Source organism: Siniperca chuatsi, linkage group LG16 (assembly GCF_020085105.1).
Source record: "Siniperca chuatsi isolate FFG_IHB_CAS linkage group LG16, ASM2008510v1, whole genome shotgun sequence".
NCBI lineage: Eukaryota > Metazoa > Chordata > Actinopteri > Centrarchiformes > Sinipercidae > Siniperca > Siniperca chuatsi.
In genome coordinates, this window is record NC_058057.1 from 4669299 (window position 1) to 4694442 (window position 25144).

General features: G+C 40.3%; 2 protein-coding genes across 3 annotated transcripts in view; one reads left to right on the forward strand and one right to left on the reverse strand.

Annotated features, from left to right (window-relative positions):
* Positions 1-404: 404 nt before the first annotated feature.
* On the reverse strand, positions 405-23830 carry casp8ap2 (caspase 8 associated protein 2). 2 transcript variants are annotated; one of them, XR_006374961.1, is made up of 11 exons: positions 23471-23830; positions 21152-21233; positions 20492-20566; positions 20211-20311; positions 12557-12631; positions 11730-11845; positions 8952-11440; positions 4515-7296; positions 1916-2015; positions 1255-1623; positions 405-1061 (listed from the first exon to the last, which is right to left on the reverse strand). XR_006374961.1 is itself a non-coding variant. In XM_044169620.1 (10 exons), the coding sequence occupies exons 2-10, from the start codon at positions 21189-21191 to the stop codon at positions 1561-1563; spliced, it is 5841 nt and encodes a 1946-aa protein (XP_044025555.1). In that variant the 5' UTR covers positions 21192-21233; positions 23471-23830; the 3' UTR covers positions 405-1560. The 2 variants fall into 2 exon arrangements, 1 of the variants encoding a protein (XP_044025555.1); XM_044169620.1 differs by having other exon boundaries at positions 405-1623.
* Positions 23831-23871: 41 nt separating this feature from the next.
* Positions 23872-25144, forward strand: part of mdn1 (midasin AAA ATPase 1) — a 170985-nt gene continuing 169712 nt past the window's right edge. Inside the window, exons 1-2 of the mRNA XM_044169618.1 lie at positions 23872-24144; positions 24443-24669. Of these exons, the coding sequence (XP_044025553.1) occupies positions 24049-24144; positions 24443-24669 (323 nt within the window). The 5' untranslated portion in view covers positions 23872-24048. The remainder of the gene's footprint in view (positions 24145-24442; positions 24670-25144) is intronic.

The following is a 25144-nucleotide window of genomic DNA, read 5'->3' on the forward strand; positions in this document are numbered from 1 at the left end:
TCACCTTCAGGTCAGCCTGGATTGCCCTCACCTCTTCCCTATTACCATCTGTAAAGGCCCTCCTCTAGGCATTCAGGATGTCTTTGACGTCCTTTGTTACCCAGTTTGTTATTTGGATAACAATGGACCATCTTAGTTGGGACATTGCAGTCCACACAGACATTAATGTAGCCAGTGATGCACTCAGTAAGCCCGTCAATATCCTCTCCATGAGGCTCACAGAGTGCATCCCAGTTTGTCACCTCAAAACATCCCTGCAGTGTCTCATAGGCCTCCTCTGACCGTCTCCTCAATGTCCTTGTGATTGCAGGCTGCCTCACAGATTATCTTCCACTGGTACCAACTGTCATATATTTTATTCCCTCCATTTGCCACAATTATTTAATACAAATTCCAGACACCAGCACAAATAAATAAAACTTTATTTTCAGTAAAGAATTACGCACAATATTCACAATATTGCATTCCATGCTGTTTATAAGCAATAGGATGGGTCAAACAAAAACCCATTTAGGCCCACAGATAAAAGGGTTCATTTGTAATAACAGAGATAAATGTACTGTCCTGTACATGAATTGGACATGTAAACATTTTAACCTTCAAACATATCAAGCACTCCCCCCATACACAAAATACATCCATTAAAATGAGATTCAAAATATCACATAAAAAATTATAATAAAATGGCCCAACCTATTAGTCCCATTTTATGGTCTATGATGGGTGATGCTTCAAGTTGTTTACAGTGAGCGTCCACTACTTTTAGGAACAAAATAAAGTCAGCTAATTTAGGAAAATTTGAGCACTGGAACCTGGAATTATCCTAGTCCAAAGGCAGTTTTCCCAACTGCTTTGAGAAAACCCCCAGTTTAGGACTAGATGTAAGACAACCTTGTTGCAGACTTATTGAGACTAACATTTTTGCAATGTATTATATCTGCAAATGCAGGGAAAGAAAAGCATGTATAGATGCCGCACCAAGGATGAAGTCATATGCTTCTCTGAGGACCAGACGTCAGCATCCAGGATTGATATTGTAGTAGTGACTGCAGTGTGGATTCCTAAAAACCAAAAAGTGCATCAAAAACAATAACACTGTTAACTGTATTTTCACTAAATGAATCCTTCACCGTTTACATCAAGCTATCTTGTCAGTTGTGCTGAGGAAGAGTCATTATTGTTGAATTCTTATTTTTCACACTATTTTTGAACATTACTATGAACAGGTACAGTTCAATATCCAGAACATAATACCTTCATGGAAAGTGACCTTCCTTTGGAAAACAAAGCATGTCTAAAACTGCTGTCCATATTTCTACTCAGCTGATGATGGGAGTATGCAGGGCTCCAGATCTTGATGGGAAGAGTAGTATATGTGGGGATCGATCCTGTGAGCCATGGGGACTTGTAATGACTCCCACTGCCACCCTGCTTTCACGTCTTCGCGCACCATGTCACATGAACAGCAGCCTACATACCTGTGTTGGTGGCACAGTATGTTTGTGGAAATGTTCTAATACAAGAACTATTTGCATAAAACAAAGCACACAGTCAGAGGGATCAAGTGTCCATCTTCTCCTGCTTCTTAAAAAGCTTCATGAGCTGGTAAAATCTGTGAGCAATCTGAGAAAAGTAGAACAGTTAACAGTTATTGTATGCTCCTTCACAGCCTCTACAGTCATATCACATAACTATAACTGTACTTGTACTGTACACTTATTTTAATTTTATACTTATACCCACTTGGTACTTAATTTATCTGACCTGTATTATAGTGTATTATATTTTTTGCTTAGTACTTCTATTCCTGTGTGCACTGATGTGATAGTGAGCTGCTGTAACAAAAGAGTTTCCCCTCGGGGATCAATACTATAAGTATTTCTGATTTTGATCAAAAAAGAAGAGATGAACTTACCTGCCCTGATGGCTTATTAAGCTTCTCTGACAAGGCAGAAAAAGTCTCACGTGAAGCCCCTTTTGTCTTAAGGTCAATTAGAATAGCTCGATCTTCATCTCTGGAAGAAGCAGAGTACAGGTAAAGAGCAATAATCCTTTTCAGGTACGTTGTTTTTCACGTGACAATAAAACTGTGTTGCTACTACTACCATCATAACATCTTTACATGTACTGTGCATCACATACACTTCTTACAGTGCCTCATACACAAATACGAAAGACAATCAAAGAGTGCTATTGGAGATTTGTTTTGAATAAACAGTGACATTTATGAAAAACTTCTATGTTACCACTTAGGCGTTATTTTGTAATAAACTATAGGAGGTCACAGTGAAAGTTGTGAAGAAAAAAAACTTTTCATTAAGTTAAAGAGTTTATGAACATTCCTGTAGAGGTTGCTGTAAGAGGTAAATGGTAGCTACAAGTTGGTAGTCTGAGTTTACAAGTAGCTGGGAGATTGGAAACCTCTGGTCGTTACGAAGAGGTTGCCATGTTTGGTAGCATTGTGCCTGTGCCACAAATTGTCGTGCTTACATTTCTGTTAATGTACAGATTAAATAAATGAGATCAGGGATGCAAACAGGTTAGGGGTAAAAAAAGTGAAAATCCAATACAACGAGCGAGGTAGCGAAGACTATTTAGTAAATTTTAATGATTAAATGCATCAATCTGGCCTACTCTGAAGAGAAAATTAAAATATATGTTTAACTTAAATTTAAAATGTATTATTTACCCACGCATTGTATCAGCAGGTTAAATACAATAGGCATAAAGAAATTGCACAAAAGACCACCTCATCCCTAAAGCCCAAAACAAGACAACAAAAAGTATGTTGGAAAATCACCGTATAGTAGTTTATTTATAATCTATTATTACTACAGTCTTTCACTGCATTTTGGGAGATGGTAATCCATGTTCAAGGCACAACAAGCAGAAAAAGGCAGTGCATCACTTTCCCCCAATTCTGTATTTGTGAAAATAACACAGAAGAAGCAACACAAAACATTGTAACATCTAGCATATCCTATACTATTTCCTTACCGATAGCATTTCCACTTAGCCTACACTGAAACAGAGTTTAGGTTTTTGAATCAAAGACTTAAAAATAGAAGACTCAGGCTCCTGTGGGCTGTGGCCATTTTCTAAAACAGCAATCCAGAACATCAGAGAGATTAAATTCGAACATCGAAATACATGAGGGGTCCTGCCCACCCATCACTGACTGCGCTGGGTATACATCAGAAATGTAATTTAGTAGGCTACTGATAATGATTACATATTCTAAAAGAAAGTGAGTATTTACCGATATGGCTAGTTTTGAGATTAATGATGCTGGGGATGTTCAAAAACAGCCCGTGATGCATGTAATCTAGAATGAACGCGGACTATGCACAACTTGCAATCCCGTGTGTTCTGACAGCTCAATACAGCTAGCTAGCCAGCCGTTTGCCACGAAACACAACACATCAGGAGTTGTCATTTTCACCTTCTCCACCGTGTCATCATAGAAAATAACTGTGCTAGCCAGATAGCTACCTAAGCTACATCATTGACCAACACAAACTAGCTACTGTCATCACGTTATAAAGTAAACTAACAATTCCTACATGCTAGAGTTATTCATTATTTTATATAGCTTACTTATGATATAGCTTACTTCCACACTATAGTCGGAAAGCACAGGGGAGATGTTTGCTTTCCTCCACGGCAAAAGTTGATTCTTACTTTGGGGCTAACTCATTTCACTTTTCCAACAGTTGGGAAACAACAGAGAGACGTTCCATGGTCTTGAGAAGCTGCGGCATTTATTAACTGACACACTGTAACCTACACTGTAACATTACATTTACTGATTGATTGACAACTTAATGTTACTGCTTTTCTATTCCTCTTTTTCTTCTGCTCCGCTCCATTCACTGTCACTTTCTGCCCCCCCAAATTGACGTGAAAAAAAGACATTTGCTGAAAAGAGAGTTGTTTGCATCCCTGTTAGATACAACTTTTTGATCTTTGGACAGAATCAGGCTGAATCAACTGTTTCCCTCTGCTTCCAGTCTTTATGCTAAGCTAGGCTATCCACATCCTGACGCCAGCTCTGTACTTAACACACAGGCATGAGAAACACACAGGTATGAGATTGATATCCATCTTCTCATGTGACTCTTGGAAAGAAAGAAAAGATTTCCCAAAACATTGTACAACTCCTTTTAAGATTATAAACATAATTTAATTTGGTCAAAAGTGCATAATAACTTGATTAAAACTTAGAAATTAAAGTTAAGCACTTGAACCTGACTTAGGACTTTCCAGTCTTGGCTTTGGACATTAATGCCAAGACTTTCAGGCGAATTACAAACCAATGACGTTTTTCCACCTCTGGCTTATTAGGTATTAGGTAAAAGATGGTTATGGGTTAGGTGTAGGGCAAAAGTGGTTTTAAGATTTGAATCAGTGGAGATATTTCATGGAAAATAAAGGCATCAACATACAGTATTTGCAAGACAGAAAAGGAAGGGGAAAATACAAGGGGGTGATACAATACAAAACCAAATACTGACCTGGTCCATGACATCACCACCTCACCCTTCTTCCTGATGACATTCCTGGCATAGAGACTGTTGGGGGACAGCGATGCTGGGGAGGATTTGGATTCACTATTATCACTCTTGCAGTTGGACAACATCTCTTCTGTGCTCTCCTCTTCCTCCTTTCTGGACCGCTTAGCTTTTGATTTCTCCTGGTGCTTCTTCCGTTTTCTACCTTTGCCACAATCCGTTTGGTCTTTCTCTGATGTGCTGCTTATGTCCTCTCCAACTGTGAGACTTCTCTCTGGCTCTGACACCTCCATTTCATCTCTCTCTGAGTCTGAAACATGTGACGCCAACACTTGGCTCTTTTGATATGTTTCAGAGCTTTCAGCAGGGTGATGTGGACTGTTATCTGACAAAAGAGCTTTTGAGAGACTTTGTTGTGTTGTCATGTCTTCTTCTCTGTGGTGTGTTTGACTTGCGCTCTCATCAGCAGTGACTGTGATACCTTCTCTGCTGGTTGCCTGGCTGATATGCCCAAAGAAATGATCGGAGCTTTGAACACCATTGTGCAAACTGTTATCTGAAGGAGCAATTTTAGGCAGATTTTTCAGAGACTCCGAAGGTTTCTGTGAATTCTCAGAAAAACAAACCTTTGAGGTATTTTGTTGAGTTGGCGTATCTTTTTTGTGGGATGGATCTTTTGTTAGTGTTAAGCTCTCATCTTGAGTGAGATGGATATCTGCACCGATGGCAGCCTGACAGATCCCAGTGCTTTCAGCAAGGTTAGACAGGTTGTTCTCTGATGATACAGAATTTGAAGGAGTACCCTTCTGCACATCGTCTTCTTTATGTTGCTGATCTTCTTCTGTTAGTGTTTGACTTAAGCTGTCATCAGCAGTGAGCGTGGTATCTGCGCCAGTGGCTGCCTGACGAATCTTCACGATGAAATGATCGTTTGACTTCTCCATCACTAGCGCCTGCATGGGCAGGTCAGTCTTGAACACGAAAGGTGTGGCGAGTCCTTCCGAGGCCACGCTGCTGCTGGAGCCACAGCTGGAGTTGTCTGTGTCGAGGGCCAGGTGAATGTCCTGTTCTGTAGCGTCTTCCCCATCCAACAGAGTGTCCTCACTTATGTGAGCGCTGATGACACTGTCTGGAGTGGACATGATGTGCATGCTTGATGGCTGTAGGAAGCTGAGATGGCTGTCGGACTTGAGAGGTGATGGAATGGTGAGGGAGACTGCCAGATCTTCAGCTAGAATGGAATATGACCTATGTGAAGCCAAGCTGGACTGTAACATTGCTCTATTCTCTGATGGCACTTCTAACAAGCAACTTTCATCAAATAAAGCAGGATTCAGTGGGATCTGATCTTTGAATCGTGGAGACGACATCTTGCAAGGTGAAATGCTAGACCATGTTGCGATAAGTTTGGAGGGAGTATCAAATTTCGTCTGGGAAAGCAGTTTAGACGGAGAGTCAAATTTAGTCGGTGTGGTGATGCTGAGGAGTCTCTCTCCATCCTTCCTTGGTGTACCAAGGGACCAGGTGGTGTTGTCTCCAGTGATGCCACTGGTTTCTAGTAAGTCGGATCCTTGCAGGAGACACTTGAAGATTTCTCCCATTTGAGAGTCTCTCACCAGGTTGAAAGTTAAACTGGAGGCTTGTTGTTCTGTGAGAAGCTCAAAGTCAGTTTTGTCAAGCAAAGAGGCATTTTGAGAGACAACCAAAGAAGATATGTTATTTTTCTCTGGAGTTGAAGGAATATTTTTAGGAAGAAGGAAATCTACCACAGTTTGTGTATTTGGGCAATTTCTTGGATGCGGATCAACATTCCTGTCTTTTTCCACATGTGTGATTCTGATATCTTTGCCTCTGCTTCCAAGGCCTGTTTTGTAAGGTGCCACAGCACTAGGCGTGATTCGATTCAGGCTGGTTGGAGCAGATTGTGCTTCCTTTTGTTGACACCGTGACTTCTTTGCAGGAGGCTGTCTAGATACATTCTCATTTACACTGGGCCTCTTGTCCTCAGCCTGAACTCTTTCTGGGTTGCAAAGGCTCTTCAGTGTTGTGTAAATATCCTTGAACAAGTAGTCAACTTGGACATCTACAAAGTCCCACAACTTTTGCTTTAGATCGACTGCTTGCTGTTCAAAGATGCGTTTCACAATACCATTATTTGATACTTTGCAAAACACAGATGCAATCAATTTCTTTAGCTTGGATTTCAGCTCCCCTTCCTGAGCGCATATTTGACCAAAATGAGCACCATCCACAAATTCTAAAAAAGACTCCTGGAAATTTTCCATCACACCATAAAAGCTCTTCTTGGGAAAGGTTTTATGAAGCTTCATGTACTTTTTTCTGATCTCAGTACGAACCAACTTGAATGTCTCCATTACTTTCTCTATGGTGGAAAAAGAAGCTTTAGTTTCTGCAGGAGAAACTGTTTTAAAACGACTCTTTGGACTTCGTGTCGATACACCTGCTGTTTCATTAGTTTCTTTTGATGCAACACACCTTTCTTCAGATGTCCTCTTTAACACAGACTTAGGACTTGGTTTATTTCTGACTGGTCGTGCAAACTTCGCCCTCTTGGTTGCAGGAATAGGAGAACCTGCAGCCACCTCATCACTTTCGCTTAAAATTTCCCCTTCCTCCAGTTCATTGTCAGAGAGCCTTGAAGGCAGGTCGGATACCTTGTCCACCAAGTTTTGCTTGTCATGGTTTGCAGGAGAACCCGGATATTTGTTTTCTTTGTTTACGTCCAACTTCTCTGAGTTGGCATCAACAGCTGTGCTGGAGAAATCTGCACAGGAGAGAGAAAGAAAATAAGTTTATATAGACATTTTCTAGGTATTTTGACAGCATCTCATAATTATGATTAAAATACCTCATTATTACGAGGTCCCTATCTTGTAAATGATCTATAGTTTATAATTATGAGACGCAGTGCTCTTAACTTAACATGATTAACTGTCACTGCCATTTGAGAAGCCAAAGCTATGACGACAGTACCTGATGTAATCTACATTTATTATCATCTTGGTTTGAGGCGTTGGGATATACTGATGTCAGTTACATAATGTAAGCAGCATTTTGAATAGTATGGCAACATTGTTTAGGCATCTTTGTTGGAATTGTTCAGGCACACACGCAAAGCATCTGAGACGCTGTTGTGTGTAGGGTCACTTCAGGAGAGATATTTCTGTTTGGAATTGCTCATCGCATTCCAGTTTACACTGAATAATCGGCAATCCTGCAGCTACAATTCCAGGTGCCCTTTCTTAGCTGATGAAGAAAATAAATCAGCTGTTAGGCCTCGCAAATTGCAGTTTGCAACAGTGTTTGGTTTGTACGTTCTGGGCTATTGTAGATACATAGTGGTGCAACATGGCTGCCTCCATGGAAGGAGACCTGCTCCCTCTGTAGAAATATAAACGGCTTATTCCTGATTTTAAACCATAATGGCTGTGGTTTCTTACATTTATTAGGCCTGTTATCTTTTGATCACCATTCATTATATATCACTATCACAAAACAGCAGATGGTTCTCATATATATCTCAAAATATCAAACATTGTTTTCATGTGATCACAGATTAAATGTGTCATTAACTTGAGACAAGTTTCCGTACTTCTTGGTCCATCCAAGTTGGTTTCATCTGACATAATTTTGTCTCAGTCTTTAGAGAAAAGAGCATCCGAGAAGAAAACATGGAAACAATGCAAGAGAGTTAAAATAGAAATTAAGAGTACTCTAAAAAGGGTGCATTGCACTCCTATAACATTGGCAGACTCACAATGGACAGTTTTTAAAAAAAGGGATAAAACTCGATGCAGCAGAGCCAGAGATATCATATTTTTTATTCCACGTATTCTTCTTGCCGGTGCCTACATTACCCACAATGCAACTTGACCACTGACAGTTTGGTTGGAGATTCGGGTGTGTTATGCTAGTAGAGCCAAATGCAGACTGGAGCCTCTAGCCTGCAGTAGAGATGAGGAGCAGGCTACAGAGGTCTGGTAAGCTCACATCTTTCTAACTCCACATCCCCAAATTTTTTTAATTTTCAAACTTGTAGCCCCAACCAATGTTGACTCAAGTAACATCACTTGAGGATACTCAGATTTCACTCAGCTCCCCCTGGTGCCACAAAAGTGATGTGTAAAAGTGGCGGTTACCCTTTAAAATAAGTTATGATCTCTATTTGCCATCCTGAGTAAACAAGAATTTAGTTCTGAGGTTGAATCTATCAAGCTAATGACTGAATTCAACCATTATCAAAGGATTCCATCTTAAAACAAATATGAGCACCACAAAAACACAATTTGTCTGCCTAAGAAATAATGAGACACTTACGTTGTGATCACAAGATAACAGGCCTAAAAAATTACCAGCAACCACAATCCCACTCTTCTTTTGGATTGGAGACTGGAGACTTTATTATAAGGCAAACTTTACCTTTTTGAAGGCTCTTGACATGACCTGGCTTGCCATGAACATGGAGATGACTTCTCTTGGATATTCGTATTGGGCTCCTCAGAGGGCTTATGGCATCAGGGATTCTCTTCAGACTGCTCAATGTGCGCATCATGGAGTCCTCATCATGGAGTAATGGCACAGAACTGGAAGGCTCAACATAACCCTCATGACTCTTTCCAGGACTGAAGCTATTACTTGGTGTGAAAGTGGGGTCACTGTACCTTTCTGGCAGCGTCGTCTCTTCTGTTGTACTGCTGACTTTGGACACTGCGACACAGCCAGTGGAAGAACTTGGCTCAGTTGCGATGCTACTGTTGTCATTGGCGTCTTTATTTACCTGTGTTAAAACATAAATAGCCTCAGGAAGACTCAGCCCTTCTTGTGGAAGTGATTCCAGGCTTATTGTACTGGATACAGCTTCTGCATCTTTAGGACCATCTTGCATACAAAAAGCATCTTTGTCGTGAATGGAACTGGAAGCAGGAGGACACAGTCTTTGCTGACAGTCCTGAGGTAGAAAAAATTGCTGACTTTTGGGATTGTTCTGGTCAGCTACAGGATTTTTCCTTGAGGGTGAAGCAGCTGCACCTTCTTCAACTGAATCCACAGGGAGGCTTTTCTGTACTGCAGTTTTAGGAGTTCTACATGTCAGTTCTACACTTGAATCATGCACAATGGGTTCGGTAACAGCAACAGGTTGATCAGTATTATTTCTAGGGTTTACTTTTTGTGAAGAATTGCTTGTGTGTTCTTCATAAATGCTTCCAGACATCTCACCATCTGCAGCCTCCAGAGGTCCACATTCATCTACATAGCTGTCTGAGGTCAGCTTGGTTTTATCCTCATGATATTTTGAAATGTCCCATTCTGTTGCTTTTACAGAACTACTCTCTGGTGATTTTGGTGTGAGATGCACAGTCATCTGATTCTCTGCAGTATCTAGGGGTTGGCTATGAGCCGAGGTAGTTTGAACTGAATTGTCTTCAAGTTGCTTGTCAGCTGCAGGAGTTTCACTCCGGTTTTTGTCCTTTTCCTGGACATCTTTTGCATCATCGCACCTTTTCTGTGTCTTTTCAGAACGTGGAGTTTTGGAGATATCTGGAGATTGCTCTGCAACATCTTCCAACCCTGCTTCTAATTCACTGCTGTCTACTTCATCAATAACACACATGTCTTCAACGTTAGGCTGTGAATTCTCATCATCTGGTTCGTTTTCAACTACCTTGTCCACTGTTGTGAGGCCAACCTGGCTGGCATCAATGGGCAGCATTGGCTTCTTAATTGGTGAAAGGGTTAGATTTAATGTTTCCATGAAACACAGTTTCCTGTTTGGACTATTTTCCTCCACAAAGCTTTTCTCAGTGATATTTGGTTCTTCGGATGATCTTTTTAAGGTCTCTTGTGTCTTTTCCTGTCTTTCCTTACTACAGATATCCGCTTTACCTTGGTCTGATTCTTTTGATCTCTGTTTCTCACGTTCTCTGCTTGTCTCTGACAGAATGCTCCTTTTATGCTTTCTACTGATTTCAACTTCACGTTGTCTATCTTCCTTCCTTGGATAATCCTTTGAAAGTCTATCTCCTTCTCTGTTTTTGGAGGAATCACTGTAGTGCTCAACATGTTGATTTGAAGAGGACTTTTTCCGGTCCTTCGAGTCTGAACTTCTGATATATCCATCACCAGTCTTACTTTTTCTATGATCTCGGCTGTAGCCCTCTTTAGAGCTGTGAGCTGCACTATGTTCAGAGTCTGATGTGGACATTTTGGCTTTATCTCGTCTTCGTTCTTTACTTCTCCCTTTCTTGTCATCAGAGGAAGCTACACTATGTAAAATCTCTGGTGGAGGGCTTTTAGCCCTCTCTGCTCTGTGGTGCCCCTCAACATTTAGATAGTTCCTGCTTTTACATGACCTGGATCCATATCTTTGTTCTTTTTCTTTGTCTGCCTTGTGAGACCTGTTTTTCTCAGGGGCATAACAGTTCTTGTTGGGATCTGAACCAATTCTATGTCTCCTGTCTGTTGATTCAGATAGTTTTTGACTTTGACATTTTTCCTCTCTGTGCTTGGACTTGTGTTTGTCTGACTCAATATGTCGGGTTGATGAACTGCTACTGGATTTGCTGACAAAGTGGTCAGTCTGTTTGTTAGGTACATCACAATGTCCTCTTGAGGAACTTTTTAAATGACTGTGAGATGATGCTTTTGAAGCTCTTGTCTCAATGCAAGATCCACTGGGCTGATAGGTAGAACTATCACTTTCTTTCCTGGAAGGTTGAGGAGGATCCCTTGGAGGATGATCCTCCCTGGGAGGTGAGGCTGGTAGAGGTGGATGAGGGGGAGGAGGACTGGAGGGAGGTGGAGGAGGTGGTCTACTCTTGCAGCTATCTGTGGCAGTCCGACTGGAGGAATTTTGATCCCGCAGATTATTAATATGAGATTGATGATGATGATGTCGACCTTTCTCTGACCTGAGGGAAACAGTTTTACAACTGATTAATCATTTAACATAGATCCAATCAGTAGAGGTAGCTTTTTGTCTACAGATCACAGTGGTTAGGTAATCCAAAAAAATGACAATAAGCTACTTGTCCTAATTTATCTGCCAGCATGATCTTACAATTCCTACTTGGAATTGTTAGATTAAGTCATTATGGAGCAACGTTACATTTTCCTACAGCCCCATAGGTTATTGTTAAAACAGATAATACAGTTACAAGGAGTCACCAGTTAATAATAATAATAATAAAAAAGACTTACCGTTGGTTCAGCCTCTGAATCTCAGCATCTTTTCGTGTCACCTCCTGTCTAGCTGTTCGTAAAAGTGCAGAGATGTTCTTTTTGAGACGGTAGTTCTCAGTATTCAACCCTGTATTCTATTTAAGGAGTGAGAGCGAGAGAACAAACAAACCATGTTAGTTCTGTTGAAATTTTAGTGGAGGTGGGTTTTGACAATCATGTACATCAATCAGGTACATTTCAAAACCCATTTTGACGCATAAACAACATATTCAACCGTATCTGCATTAGCATAACAATGGCCTGTATGAACAGGTGTAGTGTGCTGTTTAGGTGTTTACGCTGGAGGATGGGGGGGAAGTGGGTATTTATGATTGAAGCAGTGAAGGTCCAGAAATCTTAATCAGTCAAAGTCCTGTGTTTGCATAGGTATTGATGTATTAAAGGTGAATGGCAGACCATATTACAAATGCTAGATAAAATGAAGGCAAAAAAAAATAAAAAATTAAATTAAATCTGCTCTTTCAAGACCTGGTTTCTACTCATTTTTCATTTCAGCATTAGATATGTTTTGACTGAACTGTTTTTGGACAGCTTGTGGTTGGTTGACATATCTGCCAACCAAGCAAAAATCACTCTACAGCTGAGGATAATGATTCTCCACAAAACAAATTTTAAAACAATTGGGGAAATGACAGTTGGTAAACTACTAAAATGGAATAATCAGTCAAAAAATTCATAATTTACTTTCACTTTTAATTTTTTTCAGACTTCTGTACGAAGCTTAATGATATTTAAGCAATAATGCACATCATTTTCAAGAGCTGAAAAAGGAAAACAAAACAAACCTGCATCTCCATCTGCTCCAGTCTCCTGCGCAACTCTTTAATTTGGTTTTGGGCTGCTTGGAATCTGGACTTCAACTGCAAACAAACAAACAAAAAGAAAAGGATTATGAGATCGTTGGCCAACTGACAGCAGCTGAATGCAGCCCTCTGCATTTTATCAGAGCATGGTGATTTCTGCAAAGCCTCCATCAGAGCATTGTTATACTCTTTTCACATACAAATGGGACACCCAATAATGAACAAAAGTTCACCCCATACTTGACAATTCACACCAGACTGTTGGTCAGAGAGAAATCTATTGTAGCTGCTTTTCACCACAGACCTGTGTCTGCAGGTCACTACTAAACCAAACAATTCTGCCAGATCTTGCAAAATAAGTTTTGCATTTGCAAAATGAAGCCCATCCAACATAGGCTCAGCAGGGGTCTTGAAGCCAAAAAATAAACAAACAAATAAAAAAAACCCAACAAAAAAACAAACAAAAAAACCAAACAAAAAACAACACAGGGTCATCTGGCAAACAAGCTGGACTTGGCTCAACTTTTGCCTCAACACAATGCGATATCATCAGGCAGGGCACTGTGTTAGCCAATCAAACATTCCTGGGAGACAACTTTGTAGCATTGAATTTCAACGGTTTACCTCACAATCATCATGAGGAAAGATAAAAAAAATTGCTAACTTTCCAGAGTAGTAAAAGCCCTCCTCATATTATCATTGTGGATTATAGATCTATTACTCAAGCCAGACATCCTGGATTTTACTGACTCAGCGGTACCTGGAACAAGATTGCCTGTGTTAAGATTAGTTTGTATAATGTAACAACCTGTGATTTACAGTGGTGTTATTTTTTTTTTTTTGCATTTTTGTCACACTTAAATGTTTCAGATCATCAAACAAATTTAAATATTAGTCAAAGATAACACAAGTAAACACAAAATGCAGTTTTTAAATGAAGGTTGTAATTGTTAAGGGAAAACAAAATCCAAACCTACATGGCCCTGTGTGAAAAAGTAATTGCCCCACCTGTTAAAATATAACTTAACTTTGGTTTATCACGCCTGTGTCCAGGCGAGATTACTGCCACACCTGTTCTTTTTTTGCCAGAAAACATCTTGATGATCCCCAAGACTTTTGGGAAAATACTCTGAGGACTGACGAGAACTTTTTGGAAGGTGTGTGTCCCATTACATCTGGCGTAAAAGTCACACGGCATTTCAGAAAAAGAACATCATACCAACAGTAAAATATGGTGGTGGTAGTGTGACGGTCTGGGACTGTTTTGCTGCTTCAGGACTTGGAAGACTTGCTGTGATAAATGGAACCATGAATTCTGCTGTCTACCAAAAACTCCTGAAGGAGAATGTCTGGCCATCTGTTCGTGACCTCAAGCTGAAGCGAACTTGGGTTCTTCAGCAGGACAATGATCCAAAACACACCAGTAAGTCCACCTCTGAATGGCTGAAGAAGAACAAAATGAAGACTTTGGAATGGCCTAGTCAAAGTCCTGACCTGAATCCTATTAAGATGCTCTGGCATGACCTCAAAAACCCTCCAATGTGGCTGAATTACAACAATTCTGCAAAGATGAGTGGGCCAAAATTCCTCCACAGCACTGTAAAATACTCATTGCAAGTTATCGCAAACGCTTGATTGCAGCTGTTGCTGCTAAGGGTGGCCCAACCCGTTATTAGGTTTAGGGGGCAATCACCATTTCACACAGGGCATGTAGGTTCTGATTAGGAGAAGCGGAATTCATCCCACTTTGGATAGAGCAGCTCTCATATCCAGAAATCTAGCCGAATTTATTAGTGGACCTGAACCATGACAACTCAGAGTTGACCAGGACCAGGACCAGGAGGTAGAGTTGCAGTCCTACACGCTTCTCTGCGCAGTTACCCATCCAAAATATGTAGCATATGGAGTAAGTGACTGACGGTGTCTGCCCCCCGACCACTTAAATTAATTAAATCAAAAGTTAACAGAAGGGGAGTTATAAATGAAAACCTAAACAAAATTACCACTGCTGAAATAGCACAACAAAATAGGAGAATTAAATGTGGACTTTTAAACATCAGATCTTTGTCATCTAAAGCTGTACTAGTGAACGATTTAATATCAGATTATCATATTGACTTATTTTGTCTTACTGAAACCTGGCTGGGTCATGAAGAGTATGTTAGCCTAAATGAATCCACTCCGCCCAGTCATATTAATGCTCACATTCCTTGAGGCACCAGCTGAGGAGGTGGAGTTGCAGCCATCTTCGACTCAAGCCTTTAAATCAACCCTAAACCGAAACAAAATTATAACTCATTCGAAAGCCTTTTTCTCAGTCTTTCACACCCAACCTGGAAAACACAACAGCCAATTCTATTTGTTATAGTGTACCGTGCTCCTGGTCCTTATTCTGAATTCTCAGTTTATATCAAGTTTAGTCCTTAACACCAGAACCGCCAACAGGTATAATTTACCCGCTGCTGTTATTCAATTGTATGTAACTTTGTTTCAATACAATATTCAAGTCGCCCAGCCTTTGACTTCTTGCTCTATGCACTGAGTGAAGGAGAGGTTTCAGGACTTAGCGACATGTCCTCGGTTGATTGATGGGTCATCATCTGAAAGCGATCCAGAGCCTTTGTGAAAAGTGAGGCAAAACTATTATACTAAAATTATCAAATGCAGCCTATAAACATATATGAAATAGACTTAGTCTAAAGTAGTCTTTCCCTCTGACACAGGTGTGTTTTGGGTTCCCTTCAGGTGGTGTGCGGCTCACTCATTATGTGTTTTTTGACCTGCGGAGAGTATGAGTTTCTGACTACAGTGTAGGCCTATTGTTTAGCAAAAGTGGTCATTATATTTTTTTTCGTTGGGTAAAAATTTACTTTGAGTTTTGGAATTGATACGAATTGTTTCTTTTCAATAAATAATTTTGTACGTGTAATTGTTTGGAAACAAACAAGCAGGAAAAACACCTTAGACTATTATTCTACATCATTATTATTATTATTATTATTATTATTATTATTATTATTATTATTATTATTATCATCATCATCATCATCATCTTGAAGGCCTATAAAAACACTGCAATAGTGAATCATTTTTTCTAAATTGTATGCTGCATTTAAATTCAGACTGTGTTTAGAATATAACTACAACAGCATGGGGACGTGCCCTTCACAGGTGCAGAAGAGCGCAGGAGAAAATGACCTGTATGGTGAAGGCAGAATGCAACACAATAAAACATTCTGTAAATGCCTGAAGTGCTGGGATGCTGTTCGTGGGAAGTGCACACCCAACGTGCTGAATGTCTGCGCAATAATCACAAAATCAATGTATTCTAATAGCAGGTAAATTTGACCCATTGGGGGTTTTAGGTATATGGCGACTCCTGGCAGTTCTAGTGTTAAAACAGATCAAGAAATTATTGAAGGTAATTTTAATATTCATGTGGACGTTGATAATGATAGCCTTAGCTGATAGTGCTGCAGGCTCACTGCAAACGACACTCGACTCTATTGCCCCTAAAAAAGAAGATAATAAAACAAAGAAGGTTAGCTCCATGGTATAACCCCCAAACCCACAAATTAAAGCAAAAAACTTGAAAGGAAATGACGTTCCACGTATCCAGAAGAATGTTGTTTAGTCTGGCAAGATAGGAAAACATAAAAAAACATATAGGAAAGCTCTCCGTAATGCCAGAGCAGCCTACTACTCAGTGATGTTGCTAGGTATATGTCCTGCGTCTTTGACACATTAAAATCTGAAATGACGTAGTAAACACACTGTTGACGCGTCCAGGGAACATTGTGAACAACAAATTTATGTTGAAATCATAGAAATAAACAAAAGACACCTCGCTGTCAAAACCCCTGTTTCTTACCATCTACGCATATACTATATCTCTCCAGCACCAAGCAGGAAGCAGCAAACCGGGTAGTTAATTTGGTAACGACCGAAAAACTCATATACTGTCACACACAAACACACGATAGAAGGTGAATTAACAGATGAGTCATGAACATGAGTCTGTGTTTAATTCGGCGTGTATCTGATCCACCAACCAGCACGTATTTTAGTGAGAAATCTTAATTTTTTAAACATACACTTCTTATTCCCACGGTCTTCTTCCACTAAAATAGTGCAGCTAAACAACAGAAGCTGGTAGCGAGTTGAGGCAACAACATCCAAAATGTGAAGTACAGAAAGTATGTAAGTACGGAAAAACAGTTTATGTTTATGGATTATATTGACGCCAAGCTCCTCTGAGTACTCTGCTCCCCCCTCCCCATCAGGCTAACGGCCCTCTCCAGACCAACGACACCCCCCCCCCCACCTGTAACTTCTGCTGTGTGCCTGACTGCTGACCAGGTGAGAGGACAGCTGATGAAGCTCCACTCAAACAAGGCTGCAGGCCCCGATGGCGTTAGCCCCGGGGTGCTAAAGACCTGTGCCCCCCAGCTATGTGGAGTCCTTCAACATTTCTTCAACCTGAGCTTGAGTCTTCAAAGGGTCCCCATTCTGTGGAAGACATCTTGCCTCGTTCCTGTGCCGAAGACGCCACGCCCCAGTGGCCCCAAGGACTACAGACCGGTGGCACTGACCTCCCACATAATGAAGACCCTGGAGAGACTAGTGCTGGAACAGCTGCGGCCCATGGTCAGACCCCTCCTGGACCCCCTTCAGTTCGCCTACCAGCCCCGGCTGGGAGTTGAGGACGCCATCATCTACCTGCTTAACCGCATCCACACCCACCTGGACAGGCCGGCAAGCACGGTGAGGATCATGTTTTTTGACTTCTCCAGTGCTGCTGGGAGAGAAGCTGGCAGCGATGCAGGTGGATGCCCCCCTTGTGTCCTGGATTGTGGACTACCTGACTGGCAGACCACAGCACGTGCGCCTGCAGCACTGTGTGTCAGACAGCGTGGTCAGCAACACTGGGGCCCCTCAGGGGACTGTCCTCTCTCCCTTCCTATTCACCATCTACACCACAGACTTCAGCCACCACACAGAGTCTTGCCACCTTCAGAAGTTTTCTGATGACTCTGCTGTGGTGGGATGTATCAGCGGTGGTGATGAGACGGAGTACAGGGCTGTGGTGGGTAACTTTGTTTCATGGTGTGAGCAGAACCATCTGCAGCTCAATGCGACAAAGTCAAATGAGCTGGTTGTAGATCTACGGAGGGCCAAGGCACCAGTGACCCCGGTTTCCATCCAGAGGTCAGTGTGGACATTGTGGAGGACTATAAGTACCTGGGAGTACACTTAGATAACAAACTGGACTGGACCAAGAACACTCAAGCTGTTTACAGGAAGGGCCAGAGCTGCCTCTATTTTCTGAGGCGGCTAAGGTCCTTCAACATCTGCCGGACAATGCTGAAGATGTTCTATGAGTCTGTGGTGGCTAGTGCTATCCTGTATGCTGTTGCATGCTGGGGCAGCAGGTTAAAGGTAGCGGACGCAAACAGACTCAATAAACTGATCTGTAAGGCCAGTGACATTGTGGGGGTGGAGCTGGACTCTCTGGCGGTGGTGTCAGAGAGGAGGATGCTGGCCAAACTACACGCCATCTTGGACAGTGTCTCCCACCCACTCCATGACGTGCTGGTCAAGCAAAGGAGCACCTTCAGCGGAAGACTTATCCCACCAAAAAGCACCACAGAGCGCCACAGGAAGTCATTCCTGCCTGTGGCCATCAAACTATTTAACTCCTCCCTCTAAGGGTTAGTCTGTTTGACCCTAGGTCTTGACCCTAGGTCACTAAACTGGACATTGAGCATTACATCTCCGCCTTAATTAATAATAATTGTGCAATATTCTGTGTACTACTCCCGTGCAATATTAGTTTTCCCATGTTAGTTTTCTTATTTATTGTATTGATATTATATACCTCTATTACTCTTGACAGTACATGCACCTCCGCTTATTACTATTACTTATTACATATTTGGTGACACTGTATTTTATACTGTACTTTCATCATCAACCAGTAAACCCACTTGGTACTCGACACTTAGTTTATCTTATACTTATACCGACCTGATACTTAATTTATTTTCTGACCTGTTTTATAGTGTTTATAGTGTATCATATCGTTTTCTAGTACTTCTCCTGTGTGCACTGACGTAAAGGCAAGCTACTGTAACAAAGAGTTTCCCTACGGGGATCAATAAAGTATTTCTGATTCTGAAATTGACAAGAAGACTGTCAACATATGACGCCTTTTATATTGTGTTGACGACCTGCAGTTTTCTGATGTTAAACTCTGACAAAACTGAAGTTATTGTTCTTGGCCCCAAATACCTCAGAGACACATTATCTAAAGATATAGTTACTCTAGATGGCATTGCCCTGGCCTCCAACACCACCGTAAGGAACCTAAGAGTTATCTTTGATCAGGATATGTCCTTTAACTCCCACATAAAACAAATGCCTTTTTTCACCTATGTAACATTGCAAAAATCAGGCACATCCTGTCTCAAAATGATGTCGAAAAACTACTGCATGCATTTGTTACTTCTACGCTGGATTATTGCAATTCCTTATTATCAGGCTGCCTGAATAGGTCCCTTAAGACTCTCCAGTTGATCCAGAATGCAGTGGCACGTGTACTGACAAGAACTAGGAAAATAGATCATATTTTTCGCATATTAGCTTCTCTGCACTGGCTCCCTGTAATCCAGAATAGAATTTAAAATCCTTCTCCTCACCTACAAAACTCTTAATGGTCAGGCACCATCCTATCCTTAAAGAGCTCATAGTACCCTATTACACAACTAGAACACTGCGCTGCCAGAATGCAGACTTCCCATGATGCACCTCTCTCCTCCACTCCATCTGTATGCATTCTTATCCCATTGATACATGTTACTAACTCGACATCTTCTCTCTCATGTCGTTTTGTGCTTTCTCATCTCTCTCGTCTGTCCTTCTGTGGCTTTCAGCAAGTATTTCTGCTACTGGAGCTGCAGAGTCTGGATCTATGATTGCAAGGCACCTTCTGTTCCTGCTCAACAACTGCTACTACAATTATTATTATTAGTCTTAGTACTATTATTATTTTATTTATATTACCACAACCATTACATTGTAATTTTAAAATTCTATGTGGAATTTGCATTCTCTATCTCTCTCTCTCTCTCAACTCAATTGGCATAGGAAACAGACACTAACATTGCCAAAGCATGTGTGAAATAAAAACATAAAATTAAAAAATGTTTTATTAGAATATATACAGATAAGACTAAATATTCTCTCTCTCTCTCTCTCTATCTCCTTCTCTCTCCCCCTCCCTCCCTTCCACAGGTCTAGGCAGATGGCCGCCCACCCTGAGTCCAACAGATCCTGTTCCAAGTCTCTGCCTCATGAAAGGAAGTTTTTCCTTTTTCTTCAAGTGCTTGCTCATGGTGGGATTTGTTGGGTCCTATATTCTCCTATTTATACCACAGCTGTGCATTGTCCAACCTGCAAAAAATCCAGATTGGGAACAAGGCAGCAGAGCCAAGAAAAAAAAACAAAAAAAAACAGGCATGTTGATCTCTGCGCACCAACAGTAAACACAAGTTCATCTCAACCCTCACCTTCAGTATGAAAGGCCTAATAACAGGTCAGCAGAGAGAAAGGAAACATGGAGCGCATGGCAACTCACCTCAGAGTATGTTGACTCTCTACTCTGCTGTTCCTCTGTGACAATTTCTTCATAAAGATCCATCGACTCTTTCAGCTGCGAAGCATTTGGAGAGGACTTCTCTGTAAGAAACCAAAATAGGACAAGAAATAAGACAAATCACTATTATAAAGCCTCAATGTTGGACAAGGAATCTGTGCTTGACACACTTGAATACAATAATATTATTATTAATATATTATTAGTAGCAATAATAACTGCTGTAGAAGAGCAAAGTGAAACTATTTAACAAAGGCTTTTACCTGCATTGCTGTTAGAACCGATATCCAGGCCATCGTAGATATCCACAGAATCTTCACTGACATCAGGTACCAAGACTGTGGATATTATACAAGTATTATAAATGTATCTCTGTATAATGTAATCTTTGTCTTAACCCAAAATTATGGCTGAGTACAAAATCACTCCCACATTCATTCCCACGTGCTATGGACGCAACATTTTTGGTTCCGTTTACGGATTTTTTTTTTAAAAAGGTACAATATAGTTTACCCTTAGAATTAAGACACTAAAATAAAATAGTGGGAATTAAATAGAGTGCACTGGGTAGGTAGGAGTTATTTAGGGTACAGAATATGTGTCTATGTTTATGGGGAAAAAACATTCACTCCATATATTAAAAAATTCTAATGATTATATCTGTAGAAATTAAAGTATATTTTAGGCAAGCATCTTCAAATATTTTGCAATTGGAATGTTTTTTCTAAGATCAATTTCAGTTTCATATCAGCAATCATTTGTGACTGAGAATTGGAATGAAAACACTGCTGGGGTAAGTAGTAGAGACATCTACACTATATACTATATGTTAAAATACAAACCAGAATTCCATATGATACACAAATACCACTAAATAAATCTAATAGTAACAGTGTACATTAATGTAATAGCCTTATACTTACGACCAGAAGCATCATTGGTGTCAATGTTCCAATGCTCCATTATTCCAAGTATATATCTGTGGCTCAGTTTCTTAAGGGGTTCCTGATAACAATGCCAAAGAAAAGTTATATAGTTATTACCAGTCTACAAATATCAGCTAGAACACACTTTACACAGGCTGAAGATTACACCCTCTAGGCTGATGGAGGCAGGGATAAGACCACAATTAATCAGAAACACATTTAATTAATCCACAATTGATTCTAGAGTTGATAAACCAATCTTAATCTCTTCTACCAATTTTACATATAAAGGCCAGTATACTAGTTATGGGTAGTACTACTCGGTCTGTTAAAACAGCTGTATAATGTATTTTGTGGCTCTGGAAAAATTTCAAAAATAACCCTGATGACATCATCAAGGTAATCTCAATTTGGGCTTAGAGACTACACATTTTTAACAGAAAGCTTGTGTTACAAACTAGAGTTGTGATGTTTTAAAGATGTCGGAAGGTCAGGTAGAAAAATACGGTATTGGTTACATAACGTGAGGATAGGATCCAGTGTTTTCAAGTCAGGATATTTTGACCATTGCTGCTTTGATTTTGACCATTCTTTTTTAAGTCTGTCTCTTGTGTGTCACCCGACTTAATGGAAGTGTAATAATAAAATCACTGGAATAAACCTTTAAGACTAGTTATACTACATACAATATTTGCAGCCCACATCACAGATAATTAGAGTTGGGCAATATTACGATATATACTGTCACAGGACATCAGTTTGTCAACGTTACATTACTTTAGCTGATGCTTTTATCCAAAGTGACTGCATTCAACCATGTGGATACAACCTAAGAACTGCAGGAATCATGCAAGGAAATCAACTTCAAATATGCTGAACTGCTTCAGGTGCTACATTTAGAAACAATAAGAGAAAAAGAAAATTAGCTTGTTTTTATTTATGGGCCAAGGTGCAGTCTGAACAGATGACTTTTCAGTCTGCAAGATGTGTAAACTGCAGATGAAACATGTCAACTGTCAGAGATTTTTCTATACTGCTTATGCCCTTTTAGCCATCTTCTTATTATGTCAGGTTGTAGTGGGCAATGTTGCAAATCAATGAGCAGGACTGCTTTATGTCTCAGAATCAGAATCAGAAATATGGGGAAAACCTAATGACTCCATATATTTAAAAAAATCTAATGATTTTATCTCTAGAAATGAAGTACATTTTGGGCAAGCATCTTCAAATATTTTACAATTTGAATGTTTTTTCTAATATTTATGGGAATACTGGATTTTTATATGAATTATTGATTTGTCAGGTATTTCATTTGCTGGACTTGTCAAACACATATTTCTGTCTTGTGTTATCTCATAAATTTTTACCAGAAAATGTACTATGTTACAATTAATATTGTTATTGCAATGTAAGATTGCATATACTGTAATAGAGGATTTATCTATATTGCCCACTCCTACAGATGATATACAATTATCAATGCACTGAGGTTAACATACTGTGGGTGTTATTATCTTTAGTGGACAAATCAGGGTAATCACTGTGTTGTTAGCATGATTAACATAGTTGTCTAGCTAAACCCCTTTTGTTCACTTATTTCCAAACAAAGAAGACAGAAAAGAACAAAGCCCTTCCCCAACATATAAAGACAAATAAATTAAGACATCCTAAGTAAGAGGTAGCATAGCATATCGTTTAGTTTCATCTTAATGTTCACCGTTTTGACTGAATATTGCTTCATTTTGAACTTTCTGCCTCTGGCCTTAATTTTTTTTTTTTTTTGACAATCTGAGCTCAGGCTCAAGCTAACATTAACATTACTATAGATACCTGTCCTAAACTCTTAAAACCCACATGGCTTTAAGTTCTCCTGAAATTTATACTTGAATCAGGTAATACAAAAGACAGAATGGAGTGCAAACCCAACTTACCTCTGTTTACCAACTTTTATAATATTTTAAAGGACATTTAACTTACCCTTTCACGCTAACACAAATCTATATCCTGTCACTATTGTATTGATACGTTTTATTGAGAAACGCATTAATTACTATTTCTTACTGAGAATGTCGTATTTTTCCCTTACTGGATATTTTATTGTTGTTACTAAACAAGCTTGACTCAGTTAAACCACTGTTGGCTGCATATTCAACTTAACTGCTACCGATTTTTATCTAACTATGACTAAAGGTAGCCTATACCGGAGAAAAAAGTGCTCAGTCGGTAAGTTAGGGATGCCAATGTGAACCATATGCACCGGCCAGACATTCATAAAATGGATATAACAGTAAACTAACTTTGAAGTGGTTGACTTACTTGTTTGCGTATTGTTATATGTCCTCCGGTTATTTACAGCGGTAATGTCGCGCCAAGACTTCATTGCACAGGAAATAACGACATTTTCCCGCGGTCTGTCACTGCTGTAGGTGTGTTCTTGCGCCTCCTCGGCTTCAAAAACTATTATTAAAACAGGAGTCAAACCCTAAAGGAGACCAATTGTACCGCGACTCACGGTCTTCTCCAGCGGTTCACATTCTCCTACAGACAACTAATTGACATAAACTAACGCATTAAATAGCAGCAGATATGGCAGTAGACTCGATGAAAGTTGTTCTTTTGTGGAGTTGCACTGTGCCGGCGTCGCTGTCCGCGTGCGTCATCACAGCGCGACGTCGGGAATCCACCCGGAAGGATTTGTGCTTCACACACATGTGGACAGGATTTTAACACCAGTGACGGGAACGTGCTTGTGTGTTGTGATACAACCTCAGACAGTCAAGCGCGTGATGAAACTCACAGTTTGGTTTAATAATAGTAAATCAGGACACCTGTTCATAGAAAGCGCAAGCTTGTTTTCGCTGTAAATTGTTCCTCCGGAGGCGACAAATGATACGATGGAAAATTTAGAATTGAGCCTGTCATCACTGGGCACCATATCCAGACATGTTGATAAAAGTCACAACGAATTAAGCCAATATCTGTCAAAACAGGTAAGATATGTTAATTCCTGGCTTGTATGGAATAAAATAATGTGTTTAGAGTTGTTTGTTTTCACAGTGACTCAAAACGTGTCGTGTGTGCAGCATGCAGTAACCTTCCCATCACATATCAGTAGTCACTTTACAAATTACGTAATTTTAGCGTGTGTTGTGTCATTAAAACTTAAAACTATTCTGATGTCCGTGTTAATACCTAGGATGTAAATATTTTGAAGAAATATTGATTTATGTGTGGCTTTATGTCAACCAATTTCAATTGGGACCTTCCTGTCATGTGATCTCTCCTCAGATATGGAGCCAGCGGGACAGGCAGTGTATTCTAGAGTGTTTGGCTCAGCTGCTGTTGGAAAGGGATTATACTTTGCTGATTGCTCGACACCTGCGACCACTGGTTCTGGACCTGTTGGAGCGGAATGCAGAGAGGGTCAGAGCTGGTGGCAGAATCAACCATGACCTCCACGAGCGCCTGTGTGTGGCCCTCAGCAAACTCCTCGGCATCAGTCCCGATGCACAGGCGTAAGTGGACTTTATTCTCTTCACAGTGAGCATGGGAAATGTCCCCTCTCTTCACCATAGCCTGTAAAGATGCTGGTGCTCACTTGGGGTGCTGCATCAGGAGGTGTGGGCCCCTGTTGACACCTTCCACCACCACCACCACTTCTCCCATGTATCTTATCACCTTAAATTAAACAAGTTAAACAGATTTATTTGCAATGTTTACACAAATTAATTTTAAATAATGATGGTATTACAACTAGTTTATTTCTAAGAATTTTGAACTACTTCTTTAACTGATAATGCAGGACCGTTGTCTATTCAGTTGATATCATGATTTTGTGGTAAAACCCAAACAGTGGACCAGGAGCTCTCGGGCCCTTGAGTGTCTGGAGTCTTGCTGCAGTTATCCGTTTTGCTGAGTAGGTAATCCAGCCATGACTGCAGCCTTGATCAAAACTGGGCAAAAATGGACACATCAGTAGTCATCTAATGT

Bases quoted from the DNA above. Each gene is read 5' to 3' on its own strand.
- casp8ap2 (XM_044169620.1), bottom strand. From the start codon at position 21,191: ATGGAGCATTGGAACATTGACACCAATGATGCTTCTGGTC. The intron at 11,846-12,556 runs GTTTGTTTTGTT...CTCCTTAAATAG, and splicing joins TGGAGCAGATGGAGATGCAG to AATACAGGGTTGAATACTGA. The intron at 7,297-8,951 runs GTAAAGTTTGCC...TCTCCTGTGCAG, and splicing joins TGTCAAGAGCCTTCAAAAAG to ATTTCTCCAGCACAGCTGTT.